Genomic DNA, 23,428 nt, shown 5'->3' with positions numbered 1-23,428 from the left:
TATATCTCTCGGTCTAATATGAACAAATGGACGGTAAGTCGCTTCGCTTTAACAATTCCTTGGCGTCATAAAATATTAAGAATTATTCAAGTGTATTGCCAGTAAAGATTGACATCAATTTCTCGGTGCCATCAAATATTAAGAATCGTCTAAGCATTTGGCAATTAAAGATTGACGTACAGGGCTTAAGGAAATTGGGCGTACAACTGGCTTCCGATCACAAAGTAATGGGCCCCAGTCCCCGGGAAAGACGGAAAGACCTTCACTTCGCCAAACGTCAATCTATGGCCCCATGTGTGTGCACGTGGTTCTGGAGCAACGAGCGACCACTTCAAGTCTTCAACTCGTTCCTCCCACACGCCTGGAGGCTGCAGCACTTGAAATGCAGGCTGGCCTCCAAAACTGTTAATAATAAATAAATAATAACAAACTATATTTTCTTTCTGAGACAAATGGCAGTAAAAGATTCGTTTTCGCGTTTTATGTAGTTGCTAAGAAATCCAAGGTTTGCTTGTGCCGATTCCTTGCAGCTCAGTGACAAAACAATCAAAAAATCATTCACTAACCGAAACAACTGCTAACAGTTACAATAATAACATTAAATTTGCCTCGTTTTAACTTTATTATCATCGTCCGAAAATAATCAAAACTCTTTGAGCAGCTTCCTCACTTGCTCTAATGTCACAAACAACACTACAGTGAAAGGGCCCTGCCTCGAAATGGTTGGAATGAACCCTTTATAAAGGGCCATGGGCCCTTCAGCTCTCACTGTCTTCAACGCGCAATCTAAGGCCCCCTTATACGGTGGGTCCCTCCCAGCCTCAACGGTCATATTCATGACCCTCGTCTTAATCACGTCCACCGGATTCGACGCCACCGACGCCACAAACCCCGCCGCAAAACTCGCCGTCACGTGCGTCCCCAGTCCGTCCCTCATCACCCCCTTCTTCAGAATCATCTCCTTCACCTGATCGTACGTCGCCAGCTGCGACGCCGTCACGATCATCGCCCGGTTCACCGTCAGCGATGATCCGCGCCAGAGACTGGCGACCCCCTCTTGCCTCAACATTTGCGTGATCGCGTCGATTACGCTCTTGTAGTTACGCCGCTGAGCCGGTGGGAGGCGGCCGTCGGCTTGCATGCGGACCATTGCCACGTCAGCGGGGTTGCCAACCGTGGCCCCAACTGCTCCGGAGATCAAACCGGCCGCTACTTTGCGGCTCAACGTCATGCGGTTGGAGTCTTTGTCAGTCCACTTTTGTTTGAGCACATCGTAAAGCCCCATGCGAGTGGTGGAGTACAATGTTTGTCTCAGCACGGTGGCGGAAACGCCAGAGAACAAAGCGGCGACGCCTTCGGTTTGAAAGATCTTGACTCCGACGGAGATAGGACCGACACGTGGCGGCAGCTCTGGTGCGGTGGTGGGGATATGGATGGAATTAGAGGGAAAGACAGTGGCTGAGTTGGAATGAAAAGCCAGAGCCGGACGGAGAGAGTGGACTTGCTGGGGAACGGCGACGTTTTCGCCTTGGAGTTGCATGCGAACTTTAATTAGATCGAGAGGATGTGTAGAGCAACCAGCTACAATTGAAGCAATTCCGCCCTCAACAAATCCTTTAACACCCATGATTTAAAAATAACAATAATAATAATAATTAAAAAAAAATTGGAGGATCAGGAAACAAAGTGAAGAGTGTCAAGCGCGTAATGTAATAGTAATGCTTGCTTGCTGATGGTGTGTAAAGAAATGAGAATTGAAGTATTTATAGTGAGAAAAGAGAATGAGAAGGCGAAATCAGAAAGGAAGGAGGAAAGAAACCGAAGCCGCACACGCGGAAATGGCTTGTGCCAGTGCTACGCAGGAGACCGGTTCTTCACTAAAGCGTAGTTGGGTTCCGCTCTTTGACTTTGACGTTACTCAATATATCAAACCCTAATTTTATGCACATTTAAAAAGCCAAAAACAAAAAAACCGTGTCATTGTTTCACGGACCTAACGCCAAGCCGAGGCCCAATTAGCAGCTAGAAAAATACTTCTATCAAACGACTCTAATTAGTGCATGGTAAGAGTAGGGGTTAGTTCTTTTGGAAAGTATTTTGCACTTGCCAATTTAATTAAAATTGCTGTTTGAGTAAGGGTTTCTCATTTTTTTTTTTAATCTCAAGTCTGAATTTTAATAATTTATAAATTTAGAGTTTTTAATTTATTGGTTTTGTATACTTATATCTAATCACAAGATATTTAAAAAGTATCATTTATCATTAAATTATTCATGTAGCTTTACTAAATGTTTCGTGTATTGTCTGAATTTGGTGAGTTTTTGAATTGGCTGAAGGTTTGTGTTGTCACACCTCCTAAAGATAAAAAAAAAAAAAAATTGGAAGGAGATCATGCATAACCTTGCTATTATTATAGGCAGCCAGGTAAGTTGATTCGGTAATTTTCTCATTCCATTTGCATTGTGTTGTAATTCCAAAATCAGTACTTTCTTGTCATTTTCTTTTAGGTTATAAGTGGATCATATGATTTTAGCAATATACAGCTAATGTTTGGGTCGTACGAGAATGTCAGACATTCAATGACGTGGTATTGATATGTATTATGATTTCCTAACGGCCGTTACAATAAAATAAAATAAAAGTTAATAATATATAATAAATATAATTTTTAAAATAATAATCCTTGTTACCACCACCCGGTATAAAAGAATTATACATTGTAATTAGCCTTACCAGAAACTTACACCCGGTTTAAGTTACAGCCTATTATTAACCTTATCAGGAACATATTTCGTAACAAGGTTTCGATGATATGATTTTAGCAATATACAAATTCCTAACAGTTTACCAAAGAAGGGAGCAAACCAATAAGACATTCAATGATGGATCATAACTTTTAAATAATAATTATTGTGAAAAAAAGTATAATTATAAAATAAAATAAAAATTAATAATATATAATAAATATAATTTATAAATAATAATTTTGATAAAATTAATAAAAATATAATAAATTTTTAATATACAAGTGTAAAATTAAATTAACTTAATATTTAAGTTACAGTCTTACCTTAATTCTAAATAGTTAATTCCCTTTCTCTCGACGAGATACGTCCCGCAGATTTCCTAAAGCATGTTCCGGTTTGCCGCTGGACTCGCATTCGAAGTCAGGCATGCACTTTCTCAATTTTACTTTGTTGATGGTTCCAAAAAAAACGTCTTTTGGAAAAGAGGGTGCTTTTATCATCTATGTGAGTTGCCTACTGAATTTATGCAATCCTTCCTCTTTGTTTGCTGTTAATTATTCGTTTGTTGCATTTTTTTTTTTTTAATTTTCATTACACTTGTGTATTACATTTCTTTCTTTTCTTTAATATTTTAATAAAATATGTCATGCTCTTAAGTGTTAATTACTGTCAATCTTTCTCATCTTCATTTGGAGGGAGTTGAACAATTTGGAGAAAGGTAAAGTATCAGTAAAAGGATACCTAAGATGTTAAAGTGGAAAAATATATATAGAAAACAAGATAGCTTTCTTTCTTTTTTCTTTTTAAACTTTTTGTTGTTCTTAAAATCCATAAGAATGTGTTTGACTGCTTAGAGCTAGGTAACAAGAAAAATTTGATAAAACAAATGAATAAACTAAGATGTAGATACCATACTCTTAAATTTAAGAAGAAGTGGATATCTTTAGACACACTGTTTTTTCCCAATACCAAAGGGAAAAATGAAAAGCTAAGGGCATATTTCTAAACTCTGATCAAGTAGAGGCCAAAATATGAACTCTGTCTCATAGGTTCAATCTTGAAAGTTCTTATGTTTCTATCTATATCCACAACACTCAGAAAATAGCCATAATCTTATCCCTCCATTAGAACCCCATAAACAGTAGCCTTCTTTAAACATTGAAATAAAAGACCTACTCTTAACTCAAATAAGAACTGTCAAAACTGCAAACGATATTGAAGAACTGTGGGATAGTGCTCGTCTTCTTGCTTCGCTTTGGGCTTTGGTTCCAAGGAGTTTCAAGATTCAGCTTTTCTCTTCATTCATCTAAACTGGAATGGAGTTTTGAGATAAGGTGTTATAGCTGATCTAGCCTTATGTAGGGGTTAACGGCTATACTTTTGTATAGCACAAAAAGTTTTAGTTTTTTGTTTTTTTAGGACAACTGGTCCACTCTTTATTTTAAATCTTCATCATTAATACAATTTTGAGTTTCTTATAAAAAACACAACGAAGAGCAGTCTCGGACAAGAGAGTTAAATCCACTGAAAAAAGTAACCCAAATGAGAAAATAAGATCCTAATCAAAATAAAATAAGATTAAAAACTAAATGACCCCATAACTAGATGAGCTCATCTCACATTAAGATATATTTGGTCTTCTCTTAACAATATTGGGTGGGAAAGCAAACCTACACCTTCGCTTCAGTAGGAATCTTAGCTTCAAAATCAGGATAGAGGGATCACTTGAGGAGCATTTAAATCTTCAAGTTGCCTATAAAAGTCATGTTGGTTCCACAACATAAAAAACTAAGATTTAGTGGAAAAAGTCCTTGACTTTTCAATGGACTATCGGCTCATATATTCTCTTATTAAAGATGGTAAAGACGAGGAATGATCACATAATTTAACACTTCTTAATTAATTTTGGGCAATCCCTAACATACATTAAATGTACGTTAGGGAAATCCTTAATTTTAAGAGCATTTTGACTTAATTCCAGAACCTGGGGTCTTTTTAATAGTAGGACTTGTGTCATTGAATTTTCTTTGCGTTTGCACTTGAGGAGGATGGGATGGAGTTTGATGAGTATGAAGGAATATATTTATTCCCACAGATCTTGTTCTTTTTTTATAATTATATTTATTCCTTTTTCTTAAAATTCGAAAATGACAAGATTATTGTCATACTCAAAGTAATTGAGAATTTGAGATCACCGTCTTCCTTGAAAATGTTGCAGGGTAAGAAAAAATCTATTAACAAAATAGAGTTTGTGAATGGAATGAAGCTAGATTGGGGTGCCGTATCTTCTTACCTTATGAATGAGGTGGACCGAACTTGTGTAAGCATTTCGTAAATTTCAAGGGAAAGAAGCTAAATATATGTTGCATTGATTTTTCTTCAGTAGTATAATGATGTTTCATTCTTCGTTATAACACAGCTACTGTTTTTATTTTGCCAGGTTTTGAGAAATTCATTTGTTTTAATTCATGAGAATAAAATTTCGGACAAGAATATTGTTAAGCAAGCATGTTTATGGACTGATTATGTAAGAGGGTTTGTCTGAAGAAAGTGAACGTTAAGGCTTATTGTTTGATTAACGAATATGATTGACATTTTTTGTCTTTTTCAGAAACGACCTTTGTTGATTGTTGCCAAGGATGTTGAATTGGAAGTGGGAGGATCTCTATTTCTAGACAAGACATATCTTCAAACTGCGGTAATCAAAGTTAGGGGTGCCTTGGTGGCAGGGCGTGTCTAAACCCACCTAACATAACTCAAAACCTAACCCAAAAGGGTTGGTGTAGTTAGAATACAATTCAGCCCAACGTAAACCAATTAAAGTTGCTTCTGTTCAACTTTGGTTATGTAGTTTGGGTTTAGGCCCTAGAAATAAGCCCAAACTCAGATTAATTTTTTCCCAAGTTGAACTAATTAATTAATAGCACATCAATTACATTTGCTCATCATAATGCGTTAAAAATTACTGAAAGGAGTAGGAAGTTTGCGTTAAAGTTAGAATTCGGTTGCGCTTCCAGTTTTAAACGGAGCTGCATTTTCTTGGTGGAATCTTAGATTAAATGCAGTGTGTTGAAGGCTGGACAGAAAATTTTTTTTTTTTTGATGGAGTGGGAGAGTGGTTGTGGCAGTGTTAGACAAGAAGTTTTGACTACATCAGTGTCAGATCAGTGTCCTATCTTATTAGACTCCAGTGCTATTACTTGGGGCCCTGTACCTGTCAGGTTTGAAAATGTTTGGTTGGAGCATCATCAATTCAAGCAAATTTTTAAGAATCGGTGGTCAGAAGCTAATTGTAGCAGGTTACAGGTTCCTGAAAATATTAGAATTTGTGAAAAACAAATTGAAATTTTGGAACAAGGAATAAGGAAGTCTTTGGTAACGTGAAAGATAGGAAGGCTCACCTAGGGCAGCGAATTCAGGAGCTTGATTCGCCGGAGGAGGGAGGAGGACGGAATGAAGCTTTGCACACAGAGATTTTAGATTATATGTAATTTAGAAAAGATTGTGTTCAAGGAAGAATCTTGTGGAGACAAAAGGCTAAGGCTCTTTGGGCCAAAAAGGGCGATAACACCTCCAAACTGTTTCACAGAACTGTTAATGGAAGGCAAAGCAGAAGCCTCATTAACAAAATTGAGTCAAGGGAGGGGATTATTCTGGAGGACATGAGAAGTGCTGAAAAAGAGATCGCCGATTACTTTAAAAAATTTTGTATTCCGCTGAAGGAATTCCAAGGCCTAGAATTTATGGCCTTCATTGAAGTCCTATTTCTACTAGCAAGGCTGGAAAGGCTTTTTGAGGTCGAGGAGGTCAGAAGTGCAGTTGATCAGTGTTCTGCGAAAAAATCACCAGGTCCTGATGGAGACTTTTGTAGCACTGGCGTTATCAACTCATAATAAATTTGAATTGACGGATCTTAACCCAATCCATGAATTTTAAATCCAACCCAAACAGTTTGTTTCAGTTTGGGTGTGAGCTATGGTTTCTTTTGCCTGCCATTCAACGAGGTTAGGACTAATTTTTTTGTGGAAAAAAATAATTGGTGTCATATATCCTGCAAATATTACTTTAGTTTTACAAAATAATGTGTTCTATTTATTTTAATTATGGAGGTATTGTTTGTGAATTGGATGAAGTTTTGCATCGTCAAACCTCCTGAATTTGAAGAAAATTTGAAGGCAGAGACTATGAAGAAAATTTGAAAGCAGTCTATGAGGAAAACTTGAAAGGGATTATGCAAGACCTTGCCATTCTCACAGGCGGCCGGGTAGGTTCATTTGGTAATTTTCTTTCTCATTTTGCATCATGATTGAATACATTATCAATGTGCATGTTCCCTTTTTTTTCTTTTCTTTTTTTCAAGGTTGTTGTAACTATGTCGTTCTAATTGTGGGGTTATTCCACTAATGCTTGGTTCATGCAAAGAGGTGAGATATTTAATATGTATTATAGATTTGCATTATTGTAACAGCATCTCTGCTCACGTTGAGAAAACCTTTTTTCAAATAATATATATTTTATCCCTGTCCATCATCATAGTCTATTGTGAGAGACAATGAGATGATTATCCATGGTGGGTCTGGTATCCAAGCACGCATTAACAAAAGATGTGAACAGGTTTCTTTTGTCTGTGTTTGATATGTTTTTCAACAATATTGTTAGCTTTCTTTCCTAGCCCTCTTGATTATTAATTATTCTAAATATTCCTGTGATTGTTGTTACAGTTGGGATCCGCAATTAAATTGAGCACTTTAGATTATGAAATTAAGCTGTTAGAAGAGTGGCTTCGAAAGCTTTCTAGAGGAGCTGCTATTTAATTTTAAGGTTCGGAGGTTAGGAATTACAAATTTACTTCTGCAAGTGTTTAGTTGTGGCCTCTTGACCATGTGGGTTATCTATGCTCTTAACTCAATACGTATATGATGAGTTTGTTTTGATTAAGGTTGGACAGAAATAAAATTTTCAAATTATCTATAAAATTAAAATTAAAATTATCTATAAGAATTCCCTAAATGCTGCCAAGGCTGCAATAGAGGAAGGAATTGTACCTGGTAAGCCTTTTATTGAGTTAAGAGCATAGATAATTTTAATTTTATAGATAATTTTATAATTTTATCGATAAATACATCACATTCGAAGGACTTGGCAGCTAAAGCACTGAAACATTATAGCCAAAAATTGACATAATTTTTAAAATAACTCGAAATTGCAACAGTTGGCAGCAAATAACGAGCAGGGAGAGTTTTTCAAATAATTGCAGCACTTACTCCATTATGGATTGGACAGAATATATCTTTAGCATGCAATGCACTTTAGGAATTCAGTATATTCCCCTCTAATACTTCATCAAGGAGTAGGAGTTGTTTGCTTTTTAATACACTTAATAAAACCTATTTTCAGAAGGTAAAAGCTCGATTCAATTTTTTAATTTTATTTCTCCACAACTTGTATGTGCTATTTCTGATGAGAAGAAAGCTCCAACTATTTTTATGGAACGCAGTCTAGTAGAACTTTCAAAATTAATCAACTTTATTATGCGCACACTCGCTAAGAGTGCTTTGTATTTAATCTTAACCGACGATTTACATCCTATGGCCCTCATTTAACTCAATATTAACGCCAAGCTTTTGGAGAATTGATTTTAGGTTGCGTCTACACTCTACTGTTATTCAATGAAATGTCACCGGCAGGTGGGTCTAGGACTAACTCTGCACTAACCATAACAGAAATAACTGCCTGGCGTTTCTCCTGAAAGCTCACTTCGTGAAAGTTCCCCATTGGCCGCCAACTCTCTCTTTCTAGTTCACAAATCAGAAACCGAGTCTTTGATCCAATCTTGGTCCTTTCTTTGTAAGCCATGGAATCATCATCGGTGTCTTCAGATGATAAGAGCCCGTGGCCAGAACAGATTGATCTCGGAATCCGCAACAGAGTTTCTGGGCTGAATTTTTGCTTTGAAGAATTGGATGAAAGGCTTACTCAACTCATGGCGAAAACAGAGTGGTTGAAAGACGAGGCCGTAGCTAAGGCTTCAGTGTTAGAGATTTCTTTTCTGAGGCTTAATCTTGAAGATGCGAAGCAGAGGATGAATGCTATCTTGATTGAAAACAAAGATGGTGGTTGCAAGAAAGAAGATGGTACCCACGTAATCAAGAAGTTGAAAGAGTTGATAATTGAGGTTTTCGAAATCAAATGTAGCATTGATCTTGGATTGAAAGTTTTCACTGCTATTGAAGGTCTAGAGAAGGGCAAGGGTTTGATCTATGAAGATGCTGATGATGTCAACTATGATGATCATTATGGTGATAGTAGCCTCACTGGAACTGGGATTGATGGGATTGATTTTGCTGTGCTTGGTTTGTCTAGTAGTACTGAAGAAGAAAGCGAAAAGGGTGTTCAGGAATTTTTGAAAAAGGATGGAGATGTGATGGAGAGGCTTCTTGGTAAACTAGCATTGAATTCTTCATCAGGAGACGATATTGATGACGAAGCAGTTTCTGATTCTGAACTTTTTCTTGCAACGTTGACGGATTAGATCAAGAATTAAGGATTTGATTCGCGGAAGTGCCGAAAGTAGAGTGTAAATTTCTGAATCTTGTCCAGGCTAATCTTGTTATTACACGTCTTTTTAAGTTTTTTGCGGTCAAGAAACAATCTTAGGTCTAGGAATTTACAATTCTTGAAAGATGTCAAGTTGTCGTTCTTGCTTTTCTGTTTCAATTGCTTTCTTGATCGTCTGCTTTGTGATTCTTGAGGAATCATTATGAGCTTTGTTATTTCTGTTTCTGAAAATAAATAAAATGTCTATTCTTTTGATGCCTTTATGCATTCTTTTGGTTTATTCTTTATCAATTGCATCTATTTGTTTTCAAAGTATGCATATTCTGAAATATTGGGCAAGAAGTGACTTCGGAATACTGAAGCGGAAAGAAAGTGAAGAATTAAATGTTTAGCAGAAAGAATCTGGTAGATAAATTTAATTTACACATTACAATTCAGTTTCAGTGTGTTTAAGAAATAAAGGATTAGCTGGTAGTCTATTCATTTTGTTATTAACGTGATTAAAAAATTTCGTAAACGACTCGTCTCTTGTGTTTACACAGCCAAAACTGCATAACTCTGCATATTATTCAAAGAATCTGATAGATAAATTTAGTTTACACATCACAACTCAATTTCAGTGTGTTCAGCAAATAAACGACGACTGGTCGTCTATTCATTTTGTTAATGGCATAATTAAAAAATTTTGATAAATGACTTGTCGTCTTGTGTTTACCTCCCCAAAATCGAATAACTCCCTTAATATTATTCAAAGAAGCACATACTGTAGTAATAAGTAAGAAATGTCCGTATCACATTTTGAGTTTCCATCAATTTGATATATGTATAATAACATATCCAAAGAAATTGAACAAACACAATCTGGGTAAATTATCCATACAAAAGAATTAATAATACTCCATATTACTAGGAATTTTATGTTAGTTCTTCTCATAAATATATCACACAATATCGGGAGAATCTTATCTTCATCCACAATTGAGTACCATGTAATTGTGTTTTCTTTAACTCAAGTTTTCTTAATTGTCTTATTACCCGTGTGTGCTGCAGATGGAAAACCAATTACTGCCACGAGTCCTCTCAAAATAAAAACTTCATCAGGTTGGTATATTTATTATTTTTAATTCCTGTTACTATTTTCCCATTACCATTAGACCAACACAAGGTATATATGCTCAAAGCAATAAAAAAAAAAAAATCATTCACTAACCAAAACAATCACTAACAATTAAATTACAACAATAATAACATAAAAATTGACTCATGTTTGGGGAATACATACGAAATTAGAAAAGAAGCGCCACGTGTCAACATGAAGGTTTTATGACTATAAATAGTTTTCGTGGAGTACCTGACCTATACTAGGTATACCTGCTAATTGAGTTGGAATGCGGGGTATGTCATGGCAAAATTAAGGTATTAAAGAAAATATTCAAAAAATCCACCATACGTGTTGTCTTCATCGGTCAGAGAGAATATTTGATTTGACAAAATTAAACAAAAAATATCTTGTTAGAAAAGAGAGGACAACTAGCTGTCACACCTGTAAAAAGTAAAAAGCAGCGCGCCATGGACAATAGTCCTCAATTGTGCCCCAATAACTTTTGTAGAGCTGTCTAGGACCGCACTATAGCGTATACCATGTGTGCAAGAAAACAACTTATGCCTCAAAACGTTCTTTTTGCTCCCCAAGCATACTCCTAACGGCCCAAAAATCATCATAGGACGAGAGAACCTTGAAAAAGACAGCCAAATCACCACTAGGAAGGTGCCACATGGTGGGGTAGCCAAGGTACTTCATATATAAGGCAAACTAAGGTTTTATTTTTCAGACTTATAAAAACACACACTCCACCCAAAAGTGAAGTGATGGATGATAAATTTCGATGGTTGATGCATCATAGGCATCTATGAAGAGTGAAGTGATGGATGGTAAATTTGATATTTGTTTAATATGGTGGCCTAATGTGGCTTCTGGAAACGCGTTCATTACTCTAAACACGTTCACTCATATTATATTCTATTTTGCAATCGCCAAATTTTATTTTTTTTACTTGCTATTGGTGTTGGGCATTTTTTGCTTTTTTTGTTGGGTTGATTTCCTGCTCTTTTTGTGTTCATTTGTGTTGTTTTTGGATTTGATTTTCTGTTGTTTCTTGGTTACTTTGCTACTATTTTTGGGTTTGATTTCTGGCATTTTTTAAAATTTTTTTTTGCTGATTGTAGGTTAATTTTGATTGCAATTTTTGGTTTTGATTTGCTGATTTTCTTTTGTTTTTGGGTTTGATTACAGAGACTTTTGATTGTTGTTGTTTTTGGGTGGATTTGCTGCTATTTCTGGGTTTGATTTGAGTGACTTAAAGATTTGATTTGTCAAATTTTGCAAAGTTCAATATCATATTTGTCATAATAATGATTTTATTTTTTTCATTTTAACATTTGATCAGTATAAGTTATTAATTGTATAACGTTGTTTTTTAACTACTTTTGTAGGTATTAAGACATGAGGCAACTTTTTTGTATTAGTATAAGACTTGTGGGTAGATGAGTAGTACATTCTGTTGGAGGAATAATGATTTATTTTTTATATAATTTTTAGTCTATACATTTTTAATGTCGAGAACTAACTTTTTTTTTTTCTTTCTTTTAGAAGAAATGCTTGACCTTCGCCATTTTGGCTAGTCAAATAAATGGTTTAGCATTCCTAATAAGAACAAGAAGAATGAGGAGAACATGAAGAAACAACCGTGTGACCCCTCAAAGCTGTTTCGCGAAGAGGAGTCCAATCTTAATGACAAGACAATTGCTGAGTAACTTTTACCAGAACTTGCTGGCATACTATGTTTGGTGTTGTAAAATGACTACTTAAATGGCTACTTTTATTCGAACTTAGTGGCACATGTTTAGTGGTATAAATGACTAGTCTATTAATATCAAAATAGAAAATATTCACCGTCCATCCGTTTTTTTTAATTTTTTTAAAAATATATAATTTTTTTTTTACTAAAATCTACCTAAAGTTATATTTTGTTTCACTTTTCTACTTTCGTTTGGAATCCGTTAAGAAAACTAACGGAAACTTTAAAAAATGACTATTTTACCCCCAAACGAAAATTACAATTTCACTCTAAAATATGCCAAAAATAATCAGATTCAATAAAGAATATCATTATTGGTACGTTAATGAAGTATAAAAAAATCTTAACTACTAGAAATTATAACTCAATGAATAATACAACTCATATTTATCTTAAATTCAATTGATGGTTTGTGAGATTTAGCTATTTTTAAAAAAATCATGCATTTGATGGTTGTGGAATTAATTTCTTTATTGACCGATGAAGAAAATAATTAGATTTAATCTGATTATTTTTGATAATTTTTAGGGTGAAATTGAAATTTTCGATTTGAGAGGTAAAAATGGTCATTTTTTTAAGTTTCCGTTAATTTTCTTAATGGATTTCAAACGGAAGTGGAAAAGTGAAACAAAATGTAATTGTAGGTAGATTTCAATAAAAAAAAATTATGTATTTTTAAAAAAATAAAAAAAAAAACAAATGGACGGTGATATTTTCCAATGTCAAAATGAGCTATATTTTTGAAATATTGTACTTCTCTTTCTTCTGTTTCCTTATCATTAATGCTTGTTATATACTTATTGTTTATTGCTGTCTTGAAGTTACAACTCATATAGCTGCCTTAGGCTATAAAAAGCTGAGGCTGTATGACGTTATTTTTAAAATTTTATGGAGGAAAATGTTGTTTAAACAGACAAAATCATAGCACTGTAGCTTAAACAATGTTGTCATTTCATAAACAGTATTCATGTTTTTGTCTTCCTGTTGTCTTACTTCTTCAAATAACTATGCTTTTTACTAAGTTATATATTTGATATGTAGGTGACACCTTAACGCTTGTATACACAAATCCACAGTTTCGTTCGTCATTTTATTGCTAGATGTCATACACATGCATTACAACAATCTCCTCGATGAAAATGTTTACAAAACCCACAAGAAGTGACAATTCTAAAATTAAAAAGGACTATTCCCTCGTCTTGAGTAACTTCTATAGAATACTAGGTGGAATACTCATTTGTTTTATACAGAGTAAGAAGGAATGAAGGAAGCAATCGGCGAGTCAAAACCGGTAATCACCTTTAGTTTTTCTCTCACGTCTTCATTGTAATTACTTGTTATAAATTGTCTATATACCAATTTTGTTGAATGTTCTATGTCACTTAATTGTGTTTATTTTAATGAAATTGTTTCACAAAAATTTGAATGTGAAAGAAAATCATCAATCAAATGAGTCGTCGCTCATTAGCGAGCATGGGTGCATTTTATGCTCAATTCTATTCGGAAAAATTATTTCAATCTTTGTTGACTTGATTTGTTGACATTTGAACGTTCGTCGCTGATTAGCGAGCATGGGTGTATTTTATGCTCAGTTTTATTCGGAAAACTTATTTCAATCTTCGTTGACTTGATTTGTTGACATTTGAACGTTCATTAAAATCTCCGTTTTGTGAGGCACAATATAAAGGCTGTTAAATGATAATTACCCGAAAAGAAATTGTACCATTGCTTCATAAACACTGAATGAGTAATTAATCAACCATTCGTCCAATGCACAAACACTACCAAGAAATTCCTATGAAAGTAGAAAAAGTTTCTCAACCTTACGCTGAGTAGCATCACCTCTAATCAAATCCATTCATTTACAAGAAATTAGAGCGGAAACCTAATCACAAGCACCAAAAATTTGAGCGAGTTGATGTCTGCCTACTTAAAAGAATCTCAATAGCTAGAACTAGTAAGGGGAATCAAAGAGTCACTGAATCCAGGGAAATACATCCACAAGGTTCCTTCAGAAGGAAACCCCTGAGCAACCCTCTAGCAAATGATCTGGGAAATCAAGTGTCATGTAGTCAATAGTAAAGGTAATGATGAAACTGACAAATCCAAGAGACAAAAAACGAATCCTATGGAAACCGAACAGAGAATTGGCAACGAATGTATTATGGATTGATGCTGCTTTAGTTACTAAACACATGATTAAAATGATATACAACATAAATTTGAACATACAGCCCAAAGATGATGGCCTCGACACCAGAGAGAATTTACAATTTTTTTTTTTTGAGTTGTCTCATCCCAAATAAATTATTCCCCCTCTAACACTGGTGTTTGGGAAAATCGATCCCTTGATCTCTCGCGTCCATTATAAAAGGCCAAACAAATTGGGCTATTCCATAAAGAAGAATTTACAAATTTAATTTCGAACACAGACTAATCTCTTTTCTACCAAGGTGGCAACATTTAGTCTCCCCATCAGACACATCTCTTCCATGTTTTGTTCTTGCAGGTGATGATTGTTTTGTAATTTCCAGCGACAGGTAAATAAGACAGGTTACAAGTTCACAGGAGGACTTCCCTGAATTTGACAATCAAGATAAGAATCATTATTATTCTCTCATGCATGCGTGAAAAGGCAATTGGAAACATTACCTTATATAATCACATTAGAAATGAACAAGGAAAGTTAAATCTAAAAAACACCAAAGCAGAATTTTGCACAAACAACTATTTCCATTTTTATCAGAAAGGAAAAAGCAAACCCAGTACTAGTGCTCTTATCGAATATACGTCTTACCTAGCACACAACTTTAGCAAAGCAATAAGATCTAATAGCAACAAATACTCTCTTCTATTCTTTCCACTACATTGCAGTGGAAGGTAATGTATTATCCTACACTGCAGTGCAAGACACTTTCTTTTCATTACAACTTCAACCAAATCTTATCATACACTATTATCATACACTATTTTGTAGAATAATTTTGATTCTTTCAATCATTACATTATAATGTAGCATAGGACAATATCAGAGACCATCAGATGGTTATCAGGTTATGCTTTTTTTTTTCACTGATTGCACCATATTTGACACTGTGGTGTAATATTTTCTAAGTGAATTGCAAGCTTACCTTAAACAGAAGATCATAAGCAATGTGTTCCCAGGGCAAAGATATGGACATTAAGCAGCATTTAAGAGGCAACATCTCATCATCGGAAGTGGTGGTGGCAGCAGCAGCTGCATATGCATGCTTTGCGGCCACTGATGCAACAGATGCTGCTTTACGCACTATTGAGCCAATCGCAAATCCTCTTTTGGATACAACTGGTGAAAAGGGGGCCGAATCCTGATCGCTTTGATCTGATGTCATCACATTATAATCAGAATTTAGCACCGTCTTTACACAAATTCACTTTATATGATTATTTAATCATTCAATATGATCTTTATTTCACTCCAAAAAAAAAAGAAGCACAGCAGTCCCTCTTCTCTTCCTTTACGGGACTAGAAATCAGCCCACCATACAGGAGAAAAAAAAAGAAGGGATGATATCCAGAAGTATAAGTGATTTCAGACGCAAGCAAAACATTCACAACTATGTCTATCCAGAAAGCCATGGGTTTTTAACATTTCAGGCAATCCACTTGTATATCGCTGGTAAATAATTATCATGTGATAAGGTGATGTTTGGTTCGAACGATGGGATGTAAATAGTACAGGTATGGAATTAGAGAGGGAAAAGGATTTGATATTTCAAATGGAAAGAAATGAAATATTTTTTGTTTGGATAAACATAATTTTCATATTAAACTTTCAGTATTTAATACTAAAAGAAAGAGTCTATCTTGTTGGTAAATTTTTATGAAAAGGTAATTAAAAAATAAAATATATTTTTTCCTTTTTTATTATTCAAGTTTATATTGAATTGAATTTTATTTCACTTGTATTTAGCAAAAATCAATAAGTTGAATCATCAATCTATTTTTTATGGTCAAGTGGACTTCAAAAATTAAATATTCATGTGTCTTCATCTCTTATAATACTTCTAAAATTTTATAATAATTACCGAAGACATGTATTTATGTTCTTTAGTATCGTTTAGTAGTCACTTTGCTTTTAACAAAATTCTAAAAACAAAAACATGATTACATCGACAAATGTTTTTTATGTAATAAATAGAATTGTCACACGCTATGACTAGTTGTAGAAATTATAATCAGTATAAGGTATAAAATAAAATTATAAACAAACATTATACAAGTTTTAAAAGGTCATAACTGATCACAGTTGCAGCTTTCCATCTAAAGCACCAAAACATACAATATCTGAATAAGAAATAATAAAAATAGAAGAAATGAATTCTTTCAGTTACCTGCTACACCAGAAACGGCTACTTCCACTTCTCCACGTCCTCCAGGGCCTTTCATATACAGTCTGTCTGTTTTGCCCAGGGAATGACTGAGAGAAAGTAGGCTCCCAAATCGAGATTTTCCAGCTAAATATGAAAGAGAGAGGAGATGAAAACTACATGAGTCAATGAAATTCCTGGCATCAAGTTCATAATATCTACATGTAAAAGTATAAACAGTGCAGTCATAAATGCATAGCAAACTAATAAGTTAAGTTATTTTGAGTGATTTATAAAAAGATGTACCATCATATGCTTCTCGAACCATTTGATAGCTGACAAATCCAGAGAAAAGAGTAAGCTGCAATCACAACTACCAGCAAGTCAACTAGATTATGTGTTTCTGTGAAATCAAATAGCATTTTAAAGAATCTAAAGACAAAAACAATAATCTAAATCTCAAGTTTCAATTTAAGCAAGACATGATTAAAAACTACTGGAATATTTGAGACAACTTCAAGGTATCAATTGCTAATTATATGAAATCACGCATTTCTTAAACTACCATAAATTTCAAACTCTTGAATATGAAGCTCACTAAACCTTGGCATTTCTCGTCTTTCCAGAGTCCATATCAGTTTTCATAGGTGAACTATTACTAGAGCTGCTATTATTGGCCTCTTTTTCACTAGGAAATGCTGCCCCACCGTGTGCATTTAGAATCACACAATAGCAGTGGTCTGTGTCAGACAAGACCTGCACAAATTAGGTAATCATTTCAGCAAATGGTAACAAATGCAAAGATGATGATAATAACAGTCCACTCTGTTCCTAACCTATGTACATACATAAACACAAAGTTAATAAAGATAAAGCCAAGTGCACATACAGATTGATTATACAAACGAATGCCTCAAAATTCTTAAAAGATGGCAAAATTTTATAAGTAAACTTCATTAATGATAAATGAGATATATAATCAAGTCAAATGCATATACATATTCATACACTTTTTAAGTGTTACAAAATTATACCCATGTCTATCTCCTATATCCTGTACATAAATCATCTCAGATTGCATAATGAAAACTGAAAATGCAGTCTGAAATAAAACTTAATGACTACAAAATTAGATCATTTCTCATCATAACATGTGAAGTAACCAGTAATACATCTTGCTAGAAGCCTGGTACCTAGGTTGACACTACTAAATTATCGCAAGCAACATATAAGTTAATGTAAATTAGATAAATATAAAATTTTTAAAACTCCACAAGCAAGCACAAATAAATTGATGCAGTAAAAGTAATCAATATATGTATGGAAACTATGCAGTGAGCTTTACTAAAACTCTAAAAGAGGCACAAGATGGTTCAACTATCACATGCCAAAAACATTCAACAATCACTCTAAGGTCCTGCTTACCACAGCATCAAAAGTGGAGTCAAAATCATCTACCGCAAAACAGATATCTGGATAGGCAGGTTTTGTCTCTACTTCCTACATACATATTAGCAGCACTGTCAGAAATTGAAGATAGATGTAATTGATTGCAGTTTGATGATAATAACTAAACTTGCCTTCTTTGAGTCCAACTGAAAATTTACACGGCTAGGAGATGCATAAACAGTCTTAACAACCTAATGTCACAGGCAAACCAGAAATTAGGATACTGTGCATATTCACATGAAAGTCCGTATGAAATGGTAGCTAGTTAGCAGGAATTAAGAATTCAATCACTGTGATTTTAATTTAGATACATTACTATAGCGGTTTTAAAGAGAAAATTCTAAGATTTAAAACCTTGAAAACCACACCCCAACCAGGCCCTGAACAATCCAAGAGGGGATCATAGGGAGGATCATGCACACAAAAACTTAGAAGCTAAAGATAATATTCTCCTTCTCATTGTAACTGAATTGGCCCAGAGTATGTGAGATTTTGCATTGACAATCAATTATTTTATCTCACCCATGATCCACGTAACCCAAGGAATACAATAAGAAAAACAGTTCCAACAAGAACTTAAGTTTTCTTATCTATAACAAATAGAATAACTTGGATCTTCAATATCAGGTAGGATGCCAAGCACTTACTTTAAAGTAAAAGGCCAATTACCATTGAATGATAATGACAATGACTTACAAACAATTTGTTTAGGAACAAAAATTCTCATATTCAGCTATTTGGCATCCACTGAACAACCATTAATACCAAAATAAGATTATTGAAAAAAGCCCAACAAGAAAATTTATAATATAAGAAATGCCTTCAAATACAAGGACAAATTTAGTTAATTGACTTCTCATGTGGATCCAAATACAGCCCATCTTGTTCTGCACTGTAAATAGTTAACAAAACAAAATTCATTTTAGGTAACCAAGAACGATCCCTCTTGTGGAATTAGGCTTTAATACCATGATGAACCATTAATCTGAAAAGCTTAAAATTAAAGAAAAGAACTTAGCAACAGTATTTAACCAATACCACATACCAACATCTGTAACTTAACACCAAAAAAAAAAAAGTCTTGCAAACAGGGCAGTAATTCCAAGATAATGTGTTCCTCTTGTTCTCAATCAACTCTGGCAGGAGCAATTAAGCAGAAAGGATTCATAAAAATACTTTTTCATAAGTGGTTATCTTAAAGTCTTAACTGGTTCATGTTAACCAATAACAGTATTTTTTTTTCTTTTCCCCTTTTCAGCATTATACTTCTTCTTCTTCTTCTTTTTGAACAAGAAAATTAAACAGTATGTTTAAAATTTACCATGAACATTTTGAAGTTGCACCAAGAACATTTCAGGGAAGATTCAAGTAATTCTTTCTGCCTTAAAAAATTGTATAAACCATTATGATAATTGAAACAAGGGTTACCTTGTATATAGGAGATAATGGTGTATCTGTCCCGGCTTGATGATTTCTAAGTACTTGATGACTGAAAAAAGAATACAACAGCAGCAAATATTTCAAAATCCTGCTATATTTTGATCGAGAATAAAGCAATTGATATTCTCAATCAAACTTTTGTACTAAATATAGCAGGACAATTATCCCTTTTCCCATGATAGCTCAGGAAAATCAAATATGATTTAAATAAAGTTAGTACATCCGGAAAGAAAAGCTAAAATATAGAAGTAAATATTGATGTACTGGTAAAATTATAACCAACATTAACAAATCAGATTGCATCATTGCCTCCAGAACCAGTTATAAAATTGTGGAAAAAATAATAATGAGAGCAGCTAAAAATGCTTGTTTAACCTACATACCAACAAATACATGAGGAATCTGCTGAACAAGCAATAATACAAAAAGTCAGAAAAAGTTACCTGCAAATTGCCACTGTAACTGAAAATGCTGTGTGAGCAATCATGTTCAAGTAAAATGACCGCCTCCAATCCACCTCGCTTAAGTTTTTGCCAAGCAAATCATCCAACTGTTAGCAATAGCACATATTTATTGACATCACACTCTAGCACAATTAATGCTCAAAGTAAAAAGAAGTTACATTATTTCAGGTGCTTTTACCTTAGGTGCCCACCTGCGTACAAAGTAAGAAGTAAGATCTTCCTCGTTATCATTGAAAACGATTCCATGCAAACTCTATATCACCATAATTTGACTAGATCAATAATACAGCACAGGGTTTAAAGACCACATATAGAATTCTCAACATTCACATCAGCATACCACTTTCCTGACGAAAAATAAGAGATCGTCATCTTGTCGTCCTCTCGACTCTTTACCACGGATAAAGTACAAATCGAAAACATCGTGCCAAAATCGAGAATCCATTTCTACATCTACTGCATCTTGCTCTTCTACCAATGTTTTCCCCAACAAGTTCGAGTGCTTTTTCACCATACTCAACAATTCACTCCTAACATACAAACATTTCATTTCAAAAAAAAATCACTCCTATCATATAAACATTTCATTTCAAAACAAAATCGTTTGTTAATAAACTTACTGTCTCTAATTAAACTACAGTGTGTAGTTAATTTGACTCAATTTGACTCGAATTAATATTACATGTTTTACAGAATACAAAATTGAATTCAAATTTCAGACACTAAATTCTGCATTTTGATAAAATATCTAAATTAATTAAATAAATAAACAAATACACTCTAATTGAACTGGGTGCGAAGAAATATCTGTACCTAGAAGGAGTTTCTCCTCGATCACCGAACATGTTCTCTTGCCCGTTGATCTGAATTACAGTATAAGTTTAAAGTATTGTTGTTATGTGGGCTGGCTGGCACAATATTTCTTTGGAGGTAAAAACTGGCGCGAGAGTTGAGCGATCTATTGCTTCATAGCAGTGACTTCCTCTTTTCCAAAAGACAGCGACGGAATTTGATTCGAACTGCAATCAAACCGGTTCGGTTTCTGACATTCAAAACAAAACCGAACCTAAAATCGAACTGATCCAATCGGTTCGATTTCACTTTATTCTTCTGTTACCAATTACCAAAGCCAGACTGCCAGAGTCCTCGTTTATGGTTTTTCTCGGCATTATATAAAATCTTAATCGGCGGTTTTGATGAGTCTAGTCGCTTACATATTAGAAATAATTCGTTATATTTTTCTACTTCAACAAATCTATTTAGAAGTACTTGATTTCAACATTTATTAGGTTATTATTTTTGTTTCACTATATACGTGTACGTGAAAAAAAAATATTTAATAAGATGGATATATATTCGTTTGGAAGACAAATGTTAGTTTAATGAAATTAATATTGATACTCTCATTCAAGGAAAACTATATAATTATAGGGATACAGGCTCATTTATAACACATAATAATATAAGAAAATAAATTTAAATCATATACGGATAAGATATGTGTGAATAGAATAAATTTAAGATATGTGTGAATAAGATACGGATATTGATACTCTCATTCAAGGAAAACTATATAATTATAGGGATACAGGCTCATTTACATATAGCCCAAAAGCAAAATCATAGAGGACGGAATCTTTATCCCTATATATATTCATTGGAAACTAGCAACTGCATTATTGTTGTATAATTAAAGTTTGCTAAAAGATTAATATATCATTTTTAGAAGAGATCAGTAATTGTTGACACCTCTAATATAGTACTAAATAAGTAAAATAAGTATACATATCCAACCAACCATAACGTTTGCCTTTTCCGTAGCTTGATCTTAGAATTTAAAAATAAAAAATAAGGATTCAATATTGAGCTGAGTTTTTTTTTTAATTACTGAATCAATGGTTATTATACAAGATAAATAAAAAATAAAAATTTAAAATTATTCTAGCCATTAATTCAGTTCTCACTAAAAATTCAACTAATCCTTAAAAGTAAAGCCAGAAAAAAAAAGTGCAAACTCGTGATTGATCCAAATATAAGTCAAGACATGCATGTCAGTGTCACCCAAAATTAGCTTAATTAACAAACACAAAGTGATTTCAAACAATAGTATTTTATTCCATGCATTAAATTTAATCGTTGGACACAAAAACAAAATTAACCCATCACTTGTAGCAATGGTTAAACTCATGTCTCGTATCTTCAGCCACCATTATCCCAAAAACTCAACAACCCTTTTTAAAAAATTTTCTCCTCATAATTTTTTTCCCTCATTTCATTCATCTTCTTCACTTGCATAATAATTAATCACCCCATCCCACCAAAAACAAGAAAACCCTACAGAAAAATAAAATAATATAATAATAATAATTCCCAAATTAAGTCAATACAGAAGAGAGAACAATAGCTTTACTTATTCTCTCTTCTCTCTCTCTCTCTCTTTTTGGGGCATTGATATGGATTTTGATCTTGCGATAGGCAGCGAAAATGGATAAAGATTGATGTTAAAAGGGGATTAATCATTGATCAAAAGCATGAAGCTAGAACATATGCGCGGAGGTACAGGGGATTAAATTCAGAGTCATCGATCATTTTGTGTAATTAAACAAGTGCTAGGTTTTGTACTTGTTAATTAGTTTTATTTGTTTCACCTCAACACCTCCCCATCGTCCATCTCATCTTTCATCGCAAGAAATCTTTCAAATGGCAATCAAAGTTATTCAAGGGTTCAAATCCGACGAGTATTTGATGATCAAGCTCCCTAATTCTTGGCTCTTGAAGCTTCTTGTTCGATCATTGCTCTTGGTGGTGCTCATTGCTTCATTACTTTGGATAGGGTTCGTTTTTGGGGTAACCCTAAACCCTAAAAATAACGTTGATATTATTGATCCTCATGATGAAGTCGGCTCTGATTTCATAGTTACCTCTGATTTCTTGTTGTTTTTCTTTCGAGACTTGAAAAACGAAGGCATTTCAAGACTCGTAGATCAAGCTCTCTTCTTAACCGACGCTAATGAGGATTTCATTTACAATTTTCACATTCTAAACAATAATGACATGTATATCGTTTATTCTAAAGATTTAAAACGACAAGACGTAATTCTAAATGAATCATTTGACTTTGTCTTCACATTTAACTTCCATGCAGCCTCGTAGCTCATCGACCAGACGCTTAAATTAGGCGGCATTATTGCTGTTCAAACGTGTGACGCCGTCCTTCTTTGGCATTAATCAATAAACCATCAAATTACCAAACAATGTATTTCAAACGATTCAATAATTCAAACGTCATAACAGCCATTGAAAAAAAAAAAAAAACAATGCTGGTCATGAAACAAAATTCTAATCAAACACCAAGGTCCTGTTTGGGATTGAAGTGTTGTAGCTTATAGTTGTTGTGGAAAAAAAACTGTAATTATGAAACAAAAATTAATAATATGTAGTAAATATAAATTTTAAATAATAATTTTGACAAAATTATTAAAGATATTAATAAATTTTTTATTATGCAGGTAAAAAATTACATCAACATAACTTTCAAACTACAGTAACTAGGGTTTACCAAA

General features: G+C 33.9%; 3 protein-coding genes across 5 annotated transcripts; 1 reads left to right on the top strand and 2 right to left on the bottom strand.

The window, feature by feature from the left end:
• Positions 1-453: 453 nt before the first annotated feature.
• On the bottom strand, positions 454-1,902 carry LOC18040863 (mitochondrial uncoupling protein 5). Its single transcript, XM_006433784.2, has one exon. The coding sequence runs from the start codon at positions 1,625-1,627 to the stop codon at positions 644-646; it is 984 nt and encodes a 327-aa protein (XP_006433847.1). The 5' UTR covers positions 1,628-1,902; the 3' UTR covers positions 454-643.
• Positions 1,903-7,003: 5,101 nt separating this feature from the next.
• On the top strand, positions 7,004-9,489 carry LOC112097723. The gene is made up of 2 exons (XM_024183104.1): positions 7,004-7,024; positions 8,471-9,489. The coding sequence occupies exon 2, from the start codon at positions 8,602-8,604 to the stop codon at positions 9,277-9,279; it is 678 nt and encodes a 225-aa protein (XP_024038872.1). The 5' UTR covers positions 7,004-7,024; positions 8,471-8,601; the 3' UTR covers positions 9,280-9,489.
• A 4,635-nt stretch (positions 9,490-14,124) lies between these two features.
• On the bottom strand, positions 14,125-21,080 carry LOC18040344 (uncharacterized protein KIAA0930 homolog). Of its 3 annotated transcripts, none has more exons than XM_024184775.1 (12): positions 20,679-21,080; positions 20,206-20,395; positions 20,024-20,118; positions 19,845-19,922; positions 19,390-19,450; positions 18,093-18,152; positions 17,938-18,012; positions 17,116-17,268; positions 16,819-16,873; positions 16,537-16,659; positions 15,295-15,524; positions 14,125-14,741 (listed from the first exon to the last, which is right to left on the bottom strand). In XM_024184775.1, exons 1-12 carry the CDS (start codon positions 20,708-20,710, stop codon positions 14,718-14,720), a joined length of 1,176 nt encoding a protein of 391 aa, XP_024040543.1. In that variant the 5' UTR covers positions 20,711-21,080; the 3' UTR covers positions 14,125-14,717. The 3 variants fall into 3 exon arrangements, with proteins under 3 accessions (XP_024040543.1, XP_024040544.1, XP_006433846.1); XM_006433783.2 differs by having other exon boundaries at positions 14,127-14,741; positions 19,845-19,951; positions 20,044-20,118; positions 20,679-21,079; XM_024184776.1 differs by lacking the exon at positions 20,024-20,118 and having other exon boundaries at positions 14,126-14,741; positions 19,845-19,951; positions 20,679-21,079.
• Positions 21,081-23,428: the final 2,348 nt, after the last annotated feature.

The sequence above is a fragment of the Citrus clementina genome, unplaced genomic scaffold, assembly GCF_000493195.1.
Source record: "Citrus clementina cultivar Clemenules unplaced genomic scaffold, Citrus_clementina_v1.0 scaffold_5, whole genome shotgun sequence".
NCBI classification, from domain to species: Eukaryota; Viridiplantae; Streptophyta; class Magnoliopsida; order Sapindales; family Rutaceae; genus Citrus; species Citrus x clementina.
The sequence above is the reverse complement of the archived record's forward strand: the minus strand, read 5'-3'. Positions and strand labels throughout refer to the sequence as shown.

Excerpts from the sequence above, each read along its gene's own strand:
- LOC18040863 (XM_006433784.2), bottom strand. The coding sequence starts at position 1,627 with ATGGGTGTTAAAGGATTTGTTGAGGGCGGAATTGCTTCAATTGTAGCT.
- LOC112097723 (XM_024183104.1), top strand. The coding sequence starts at position 8,602 with ATGGAATCATCATCGGTGTCTTCAGATGATAAGAGCCCGTGGCCAGAA.
- LOC18040344 (XM_006433783.2), bottom strand. The coding sequence starts at position 20,710 with ATGTTCGGTGATCGAGGAGAAACTCCTTCTAG. Across the intron at positions 20,396-20,678 it reads CGAGGAGAAACTCCTTCTAG|GAGTGAATTGTTGAGTATGG; the intron begins GTACAGATATTT and ends TTTGTATGTTAG. Across the intron at positions 14,742-15,294 it reads CTTATGATCTTCTGTTTAAG|GGAAGTCCTCCTGTGAACTT; the intron begins GTAAGCTTGCAA and ends TGTCAAATTCAG.